General features: G+C 34.0%; 1 protein-coding gene across 2 annotated transcripts in view; it reads left to right on the forward strand.

Annotated features, from left to right (window-relative positions):
* Positions 1 to 10856, forward strand: part of LOC113068001 (RNA-binding protein Musashi homolog 1-like) — a 29536-nt gene that overhangs the window by 4509 nt on the left and 14171 nt on the right. For both annotated transcript variants that reach the window (XM_026240538.1, XM_026240539.1), the window contains exons 5-6: positions 5259 to 5300; positions 7426 to 7518. In XM_026240538.1, coding sequence (XP_026096323.1) covers positions 5259 to 5300; positions 7426 to 7518 — 135 coding nt within the window. The remainder of the gene's footprint in view (positions 1 to 5258; positions 5301 to 7425; positions 7519 to 10856) is intronic.

Below are 10856 nucleotides of genomic sequence, written 5' to 3' on the forward strand. Positions count from 1 at the left end.
GTAACGCAGATGGCAGTATGTGCTGTTTTATTAGATATTTGATGTGGTACTGTAAAGTTTTGCATGTAACAGTAAAGCGTTTCCTCACTCCACATTTTCAGTCCTTCTGTAGTCTTTTCTGGGTGTTTTCCTGTTCCTTGCATTTGCCATCCATGCGAGGAGCTGAAAAGAAGATATTGTGAAAGGGTCCGTGTTGAAAACAGAAAGAATGTGCCATGCTGAGAGTGTTTTTTCATGCTATCGGCCCTCAGAAGAACGAGTGAAAGAGGATAGGTTGGTCGAGGGGTGTCTGAGCTCTGGAAACGAGAGGTCATATTGTCAAATCTCATAAAAATAAGGCTAAATTACAAACAGACACAACTGAATGTGCATGTCTTGAACATGCAAATATATCGCCTTTTCCATGTGCAAACTATGTGGGAGTTTTATTTGTGTTTTTAAAAACATTTTTATGTGTACACAATATTTAGAAATGTGTAAAAGTTGTATCTTAACCCTTTAAAGACGGTGTAAAACTTGCCACAGCGAAGCTAGGGTGTTATTGATGGTCACCAAGGTGTTGTTAAATAGTTGCTAAGGCATTCTAAGTGTTTTTTTAGCGAGTTGCAATGCGGTTTCCAGGTTATTCTGGATGGTTTCTAATGGGTGGTTGCTTACTGAGTCTATAGTATAAACGGTGTAAGACAGCTATGTTTAACATTTAGGGTATATTTAGTAATGCATTAGCAAAGACTGCTAGTAATAGCATGCCTTTCTTCCATTTCTTTTAAATATGTAAACAGGTGCAAATTATATAGCCCATCCACATCTGTCAAATAAAGTCAGCTTGGCTCAGTATTTCAACAAGTGCTTTAATTAAACATATTTGTGTAGCAAAAGCGATTATAAACTGCTGCTTAATAAACAAATCTGCAATGAACACTGATGTTCATTCATTCCTGAAATTGCTTTTTCAGCTTTATTGCACATTCAGCTCTGATATGCTCGTGTAGCCATGTAGTTACAAGGTGAATCGATCATACACTGAACAAATCTGCTAGACTCAATGATTATTTATTCTTGATGGAGGCGTTTGGTGGAAAATGAGATGCTGTTTTGATAGAAGTACACACAGAAATGAAAGCATTGTAAAGAGCGTATGTCTCTTTATAGCTTGCGGCTTCATGTGTTTATGTATTTAACTCTGCTTTTTAAATAGAATGCTTGTGCATAATATGCTTTTTTCCCCGGCCATTTTTAGAATTTTAAAAGTTTTCAGTTTGTAATTCAACACCAGATACAGTCCTGTATTGTGCATCGTGGAGAACTGGCTCAAGGACACTTGAAATGGTTTGGATGAGCGTCCCGTCGGAGGCCTTGAGTGCGTGTGTGAGTGTGTATGACGGTTTAGTGTTAGATTCTGGAGATTAGCTCTCAAATGCTGACGGCATGGGCGAGGTGCGGGCCACAGGACAGAGGGAGAGAGAGAGAGAATTCCCTGTCCGTAATTAGTATGGATCGCCAAAGCAACTAATCGGATTGAGGGAAACAAAATGGATTGTATTTCCGATGTAGAAAAGCCTCTCCTGAGATTTTGCATCGTGTCAGCACACACACACTCACCTTTGTTCCATCTTGGTCACGGTGTGGGGTTGTTGAGCCTCATTAACGTGCATCCTTAGCTAATTGCTTTGCCATTGTTCACTCATGCACAGTGACCTTGATGGCCCAGTCCCATATTCAACAGCAGGTCTGCCTCCACCAGCACAATCAAACACCATTAGTTTAACATAGTGGTGCAGTGATATATAAATATTTGCCTATACTGAGAATGACTGTTTTGTATAAATTGGTTTATGCATGTGCCAGTTTCTTGATTTCTACTTAAACATGTTAGGATTTTCCCTTTTCTTCCATCACTGTTAGGTTGCTCACTACTAATATTCCTTGTAAATCAGTTTAGGAGCAATATGCATTGTTAACGTTGCAGTACATAAAAAAGAAAAAAGTATGATCATTTATTTTTTGTATGGCCAAGATTATAGGTACTACCTTTAACATAAAGGTAAATAACTTCCACAGAAATGTGGCACCAAAACATTAAAATATACAGTATTAATCTTTAAACCATTTATTATTTTAACCTTATAAAAATAACTAAAATATATTAAATGTATATATATATATATATATATATATATATATATATATATATATATAGAGAGAGAGAGAGAGAGAGAGAGAGAGAGAGAGAGAGTTAATGAAAAGCACTTTAACAATATAAATTGTTATATATTTAATGAATAAAAATGATCATTATTATTAATAAAATATAATAATATTATTAAAATATATTCTAAGTATATAATACTTTTGTATAATATATTACATATAATGTTATATAGATTTGTATTTATGTAAACATGTTTGAAGGCTATGTAGCTAATAATATCAGGGATTTCAAAAATCTAGTCTAATTTATAATATATATATATATATTTTTTTATAAAATGTACTTATTTTATACATTTATTTATAAATATGTAAGTATATTAGTTTATATTTACATATTTATATTGATTATATAATATATAATTTCATTTAATTTATAAAATTCAGTTTTAGCCCAGCCAAACAGATGCAAATTCACTATATGTGATACAACATTACAGTATAAAGTCTAAAAGCTTTCCTCATAATAATGTTTTTTTTTATGTTCTTAAATTGTATTTAGGTTGTTTTTATGTCCAGTAAATGGCTTAGTAAAAGTAAAAGCACATCATTCATGAAGCTCAAACTCTGCAGGATGCTGAACTCGTTGAGTTTCAATATTTGACAATATTTGTTCAAATCAGCTAACTATACTTATTATTTGAGTGATAATAGTGATGCTTAACTTGATGCAAATGAAATGTAAAGTGTAGACCTACATGAGCTCGTGTGTGTGTAAAGTGATGAAGAAGCAGATCTAAAGAGTGAATATGAAGTATACTTCATAGATATATATTTATATATTGATGACTGTGTGGAGTAAAAGGCAGTGTGTGCGGTGTGTGTGTGTGTGTGTGTGTGTGCGTACTCAGGAGGGGGTGGACCTCTCTCCGTCCCATCTGTTTGGGGTTCATCTTTGTCCTCATAATTAATGAAAGCAGAGGGGGCTTCCTGACGCGCACACACACACACACACAATCAACACCCTCAGCTTTTCACTAGCAGGTTTTGTTTTTGCTGAATTGCTCCCTCTCTCTCTCTCTTTTTCTCCTTTGTTGTTTTCATTCACTTTTTTTGTCTTTGCTGATTAATTTGCCCTCACCCCTTCCTCTCTCTCTCTTTCTCTCTCTTTCTCTATCTGTTTTCTCCGTATCTCCTCCCTTTCGGTTCGAGCAGAGATTGGATGTTGGGATAGGCTTTGCCTGCCCTCAGGCCTGAAAAGAGGATTGTCTCGCTGAATGTTTGGAAACAGATCTGTTCCAGTAACCTGTAAAAAGAGTAGCCTTTGACAACACACACACACACACTTGTGTTTCTATCAGTTAGTTCTCTTGGTCTGATAGCAAAAATTGTAGCATTCTCTTAACTGACCTCATTTTGGATTCCGGAAAGTTTTGCTTATTCTCGGATGTTGTGATGTTTTGAAGGAAGCAGAATGTTTAAATCTCTAACCATAGGAATTAAATCTTTCACACTTAAAATGATACATCCTTTTACTATTAGACGTTGCACTAAAATAACACAGAGAGCGCCTTACTTATATAAATAAAAATACTTCCAACTTCTCAACAGTAGTGTAAAGAAAATGTAACTACTTCATAAATTGAAAGTAATGTTAACCTACTTATCAATTACACATTAAAAATCACTTTAAAAGACTGTAAAGGCGCCTGAAGATATCCGATGTTTTACAGAATCCTGTGAAAAATGAGGTTAAATGATAGTGCTGCACAAGTGACACTGTTTCATTTCATATCATGTTTTTGTGTCTGTTTGATATTTTTGGTGCACAGGTTGGGACGAGGTTTGGGATCAAAAGGTGACTATAAGTGTAGAGCTCAAATCATAGTACTAAACCATAGACGCCGGCAAGATGACCACCATAGAGTCTTGCTGAAGCGCACTAATAGTTTGCTACTGTATGCTTACAGTACAGATGAGTCTATAGCTGGTGTAGAAGGTCATTTAGATCAATGGCAGTGCATAACAGCATGGCATGGGGTGGCTAGAGATGGTTATAGAATTAGGATGGCGATAGTCTGGTCTAGTGGGGTTAAATGAAATTCTGCTGATTTCTGTTGATTGTTTCTTAATGCTGAATTGAATAAGGAAATGTAAGTAAACACTTTAGACCCTCCAAATATGGTTCACTAGTAAATATTAAAAGTGTTTTCTTTTTCATTTTAAAGTGTTTTTTTTCTCTAGTTTAACTTACTCCAGTCTGCAATAATTGCAAATTAATCATGCCCCCCCCCCCCCCAGCTATTTGTTTTCTTGTCAGGTTTGATGACTGATTTAATTGTGCTCAGAAAACATTGCTTTGAGTCACAGACATAAAAGTTTTACTGTTGTTCAAAAGCATCCCAATAAATCGGAAGCATCTGTACTCACAAACTACTAGAATTCCATTGTTTTCAAAATGCATTGATTGTTTTTTCATTAATTTCTTTAAGCATAGATCATAAAGTCCGATTTTCTTGTACAGTATCTCTCACATGACTCGCAGTGGTCAGATGATTCCACGCTGGCCTGAAATATGGTGGGAATTTGATATAATTCCTCTTGGAATATTTCAGAGGATTTGTCTGTTGGACCTTTCAGTTTCTGCTGGATTCTGCAAGACTTAAATTTTTTTGTGTACAACATTTTGTTGAAGTATCAGCTGCATTAAATGATGGCATTACTCAATAAAGAAAGTACATTGGATATAAAGCAAATATTGTAACTTCAATTTTCATTGTGAGGATTTCTTAAAGAAAACATTAACTGAGATTAAACCAATCTCCTAGATCAGTCATTCTCTACAGATTAATGTCCTGGCTAGCTGCTTATTTTTTCCTATAATGATTTCGTTATACATGTTAGAAGTGCTAACATACTTTGGGGAACACTGACTGGCCTGTTTGTGGATGTGAGTGGATTTTGAGAATATTTATGAAATACTATCTTTGTCTCTCAGATTCCGTAAATACGTGAGATTTCTGCTCAGTCATTATTCCCTTTGAGGATTCAGATAAGCTTTATTCACATGCTAAATAAATCTCTCTCTCTCTCTCGTTCTCTCTCAGATTGACCCAAAGGTGGCCTTCCCACGTAGAGCTCAGCCGAAGGTGAGTGCTAAGTCTCCGTTCAGGTTAACATCTGTGTTTTCTCGATATGACAGCAGAATTCCCAAGTTCCTTCTTTTTGACTATATTGCACAGAAGTTGCTTGAAACGTTTGCATAGACACTAAACAACTGGTCATAAACATTACCTCTAAAATGTTTATAATAGGGCTGTCAGTCAATTAAAATGTTTTATCTAATTCATTACAGGGTGCTGCGAAAAGTGTAAAACCCCCCCCCCAAAAGATCATGTAAAGCTATTATTATGTTAAATGTTTAGGCTACAATGGCATTAAAATAAAGTATGGAACATAAAAGAAGAGAATTTGAGAAACATCTCAGTATTTTTGTTAATGCAGTGAAAGTTACTGGTAACCAAAACAGTTTTGTTACCAACAGTCTTCAAAATAACTTCTTTTATGTTGTGCAAAAGAAAGTCAGTCATTCAGATTTGAGACAACACAAGGGTGAATAAATGATGACAGAATTAATTATTTTTTTGTGAACTATCCCTTTAATGTTTTTTATTTACTTATTTTTTAAAATAAATTAAATTATACTCTAAAAAATAAACTCAAACTACCAGCAGTTGGGTAAATGTCTTTTATGAGTTGATTCATTCTGGAATTATGGTTCACTTTATGAATGGGCCTTTGAATCATTGGTTCAAATGATTCATTCAAAACACCGATTCCTTCATGTTACTCGCAGATGCCTAGTAGTTCTGCTGTGGCTGTATAGGTAATATTTATCAAAATTGAACAACACACACAATATTGTGTTAAAAATATAACACAACATTAACTTCTTCTTTACTGAACTGTTATATCAAATCACATTTGCACTCAATCAGGACAAAAATCTGGATCTCAAATCAGGACAAAAAAACGGCACTCGTGTGATATTGGGGCAATTTTTCCCTTACAATATCTTAAATTTTAGTGTATAACTGCATTTATGGAGTTGTAATCCTGCATCATATTTGTCAGCAGTCAACTGTATGAAAGGTAAGATTACGTACAGGTCTTGGGGTGGAGCCAGTGTTTAACTGCGTTAAAATATTTTAATTGCATGATTTTTTTAAGTTTTTTAAGTTAACGCATTAAGCTTATTGTTTATAACTATTCTTTTTGACCATTGTTGCATACAATAGCCTACTTTTCAAAAGCTTTGTGGTCATTTTTATAAAATGTTTCTTATGCTCACCCAGCTTTCATTTATTTGATCAAAAATACGGTAAAAATTTAATATTTTGAAAAATTATTTCAATTTAAAGCAATTGTTTTCTAACGTATAATATAAAGTCAAATGTAATTTATTCTTTTGATCAAACCTGAATTTTCAGCATCAGATATTACTCCATTCTTCAGTGTCCTTCAGAAATCATATTGATATACTGATTTGCTGCTCAAGAAACATTTCTTACTATCATCAATGTTGAAAACAGTTAACTTAATGCTTAATGTTTTGTGGAAACCTGATCTTTTCTGATGAATAGAATGTTCAAAAGTAGCAAATACCTTTCAAAGATCAGATAAAGTCATCGCGGCCAGCTCAGTGAATTTACATTTAAAGTAGCATTCGAAAAATAGCTAAATTGCTAATATTTTATTTGAATTATGATTCTTATTTTCTTAGCGTTTTCATGTCTACACCCAACTGTCCTGTAGAAATAAAAGCAAGAAACGTAAAAAATATGCAAAACAAAAAGTTTCCCCTATGAGTCACAGTAAGAGTGGTCATTGTAAATACATTGTTAAACTGACAGAGTTTCTTCATATGTGGAACATCCCAAATCAGGGTCCTTTCGTTTCCATATCTGGGTTTCCATTTTTAGCTAATATGCTCCCTTAGAAGGCAACTGTGCAGACATTAAAGTAGCTCACTAGGTTTTGGAACAGAGTCGTACATAACTCCTATTTATGTAATGAACACACACTCTTCTTTTCAACAAAGTTGTTGACTTTTGCGTACTTTACCTTAAAAATATGAAAATATGTGTTTAAATGGCATGCTAGTTGTCTTGTTGAAAGTCCTAAAAAATCCTGTAGTTGCACTTCATTATTTTGAGATAATTTATTATAATTGAGACTTTGTCTCATTATTTGTCCCTTTTCTGATGTTTCCAGCTGGTAACAAGAACAAAGAAGATCTTTGTTGGAGGACTGTCTGTCAACACCACCATCGAAGATGTCAAACAGTATTTCGATCAGTTTGGAAAGGTGAGTTCCAGCCTTTCATTATTTGTTTTAGTTTTCATTACCACACTGAGAAAGTTTGATGTTGAAACAATTTTCTGAATTGTGAGGCACTTAAATGTGCTATATAGATAGATAAAATTGACGTTGAAGTTTAATTCATATTCAAGTAACACACTGAAGTTTTGACATTAAAAAATAATAATTTTCTTGTAAAATGTGCTCTAGTAATCTTTTTTCAAGTCTCTCTCTGATCCTTAGATTTAAAAAGTCAGTCTTTGCTACTGTACCTTTTAAACTTACATATGACATAAGTCATAACTTTGGTGAAAAGGCCAGGTCGAGTCGAGTTGTTTCTGAATACCGAATAGGTCTTATTTAAATATGGGCGGTCATATGTTAATGAGCTGTGACATAAGTGGCAGTTATATACAGTATGTTTACATGATACAACTTTTAAAAGAGCCAGAAAAATACTGTTTGTCCCCTGTAGTGTCACCCAATAATGTGCTCTTGATGTTGGTGTGCTATTTGACATTTTCAATTACGAAAAGGTCACGTAAATTTGTCTGTGTGTTTTGATGCACACGTGATACTTCTTTTATTCTCTGTCGGTCTCCACTTGTTTAATTTGTTACTGTCATATTCGGTGTCAGCGGTAAAGAATTGGTGTCCCAGTTGGATCTGGAGTCCTTGTTCTTTCATGAGAGAGCGGCTTGCCGAGATGAATAGTAGACAACAGGGACTAAAGAAAGAGAAGAGAGTATGAGATGAGTAAGGGAGGCCGTGTCACCTCCTGTGGGTCGAGAGCGAGAGAAGGGGACTGCCTTGAAAAAGAGGAGAAAGATTGAGACGCACAGTACAAAGGGAAGTTTTGGATGTGGGCGTCCTTTAAATTTGTTCTAAACTAACCAGAACTATTAGAACAACAAGTATAAAGGACCAAAGATAGACCCAAAACAACTAGTCGGGACCATTTCCTGTAAAACGTTTAGGGATGATTTTTTCAGTTTAAAAATGCAGTAAAAAGAGTAACATTTTGACTTATTATTACAATTTTACATAGCTGTTTTCTATTTGAAAATATTTTAAAATGCAGTTTATTTCTCTGATGAAAAACTATTTTAAAGATTTTATTTTATTATTATTTATTTTATATATATATAAAATTTTACAATAAAACTACAGTAAATTACTGTTTTAACTTTAAAAAATCTTACTGATCCCCGTATTTTGAATGCTAGACTTTTGTAAATAGGCACAGTTTTCTTTCATCTATTGCGTTGAAGTTTTGTAAGAATAGTCTATGAAAGTTGTTCATGCTGTAATAATCATTTTTTGACTTGAACACACAAAATTTCATTTGAGGGTTTATGAAGAGCATGATTGAAACATGCTTGGAAGACACTACAAGTAGCTCCTGTTTACAGAATCACTCTTATATGAAGTGTGAAGGTAGGATGGAGGGAATGGTGTGAAGGTGCTGCTGGTAAAGGGGGAGGGTCTCCGAATCTTAACTAATCTGATGCAACAGCTGCTGCCCCCCCACCCTCTCAAGCTTGTTTCCACGGTGACCTGCTGGGCTTATTGTCTCCACACACATCTCAATGTGACACCGGGTGCATGTGGGCTCTTTTTTCCAAATATGTAAATGCACATGTGGGTTCAGCGGTGCACACACTCACAAACATGTATTAGTGTCCTCGTGCACCTGTTGCCTGTCGGATAGACTTTATGAGGCAATGCTTAAAGTTTAAAGGCAACATGAAATACTTATTCCTATTTATACTCAAAATGTTTGGAAAAATCATATAAATTTGTTTCTCTATATAATACAGTATAAATAGTAATATTTCAAATAAATGTAGAATACATTTATGTTTATAATATAATGTGTGTGCATTTTATAACATTTACTTTATATTTTTTACAATCTTTATTTCTTTGACTATCTACCTGTATTGTTATTATTAATAGTATTATTAGCAGTAGTATAAATATAAAACAATATTTTAATATATAATTATATATATATATATATATATATATATATATATATATATAACTTTTTTTTTCCTACTGTATTTTGATCAAATAAATGCAGATTTGCAGTCTGCAATGTGACATGATCCTTAAGAAATCATTCTAATAAGCTGATTTTTTTATGGTAAATTATTATTGATGCTCAAAAATGTATAATGATATTATTATTATTATTATTATCTATGTTGTAACAGTTTTTGCCTCTTAATATTTTGTAGAAAGATTTCTTAGATGAATAGAAACTTCAAAGAACAACATTTTTTAAAAAGAAATCTTTCAATTATTAATTTTTCTTTTACATTATAAACTGTCACATTTGATAAATTTAATGCATTTAAATTGTTATTAAATTAAATTGGTATTTAATAAATTATATTATTTGAACCCTATTATTCCTAACTGTTTTCAACATTAATAATAATCCGAAACGTTTCTTGTGCAGCAAATCAGCATATTAAAATGATTTCATGCGTTTCTGATGAGTAATGATGCTTAAAAATAACAAAATATCCCATAGACAGAAGTGAAATGTTTAACAAATGCAATTTTGGGCATTCAAGCACAGAGGAACATTTATGAAAGAAAATTTGATTCATTTTCGACAAAGTTCAACTTTACAAAGGAGATTTTTTTTCTTCCTGTAATCTCTGAAAATGCGTTTCCTCCACACTCCTCTCACTCAGCGGTTGGATCGATATCAAACACACGCAGCACATGGAATCTGGCCGTCCGAGCCTGTCCGGGAAATCTCACTGCCCTCCATTGTCCTGATCTGTTAGGCACAATCCAAAATGATTGGAATATGATCAGCCCCACAAAAGCGAAGTACAGTGAGGGTCCAAGCGCTCCGACCCAAAACAATGGACATAATGAAACACTGAGAGGAAGAGGAGCACTGGAACGGACAGACTGGAAAAGTTAGTCTCCAGTCAGCCATGAGAGGTGTCGATTAGAGAGCTTCACTGGAGCTTTTGTCCTCTGGCCTGTTTAAAAGGAGAACGAGAGATGAGGAAAGCATAAAAATCTAGTTTTATCTGGAGATCTAACCTTCTTCTTGTTTAATAAAACAGAAACGGGATACTTGCCGTTGCATCCCTGAGTGGCTTTTGGAGAGGACAGAGAGAGAGTGTTTTGTTTTTGAGATGATTCTAGACTAAATAACTCAGTTTATTCAGTCTGAGCATCCGTGACAGTTCACACAAACATGTCTGTTTTAATTCGTCTCAAAGGTGTTTCTCGATTTGATGTGTAAAATGATTTTAGGCTGTGTTTTAGCTCTCATCTCTCAAGCATGGCCTTCTTAAACTTTTATTTTTTAC

The sequence above is a fragment of the Carassius auratus genome, linkage group LG30F (genome assembly GCF_003368295.1).
Source record: "Carassius auratus strain Wakin linkage group LG30F, ASM336829v1, whole genome shotgun sequence".
NCBI classification, from domain to species: Eukaryota; Metazoa; Chordata; class Actinopteri; order Cypriniformes; family Cyprinidae; genus Carassius; species Carassius auratus.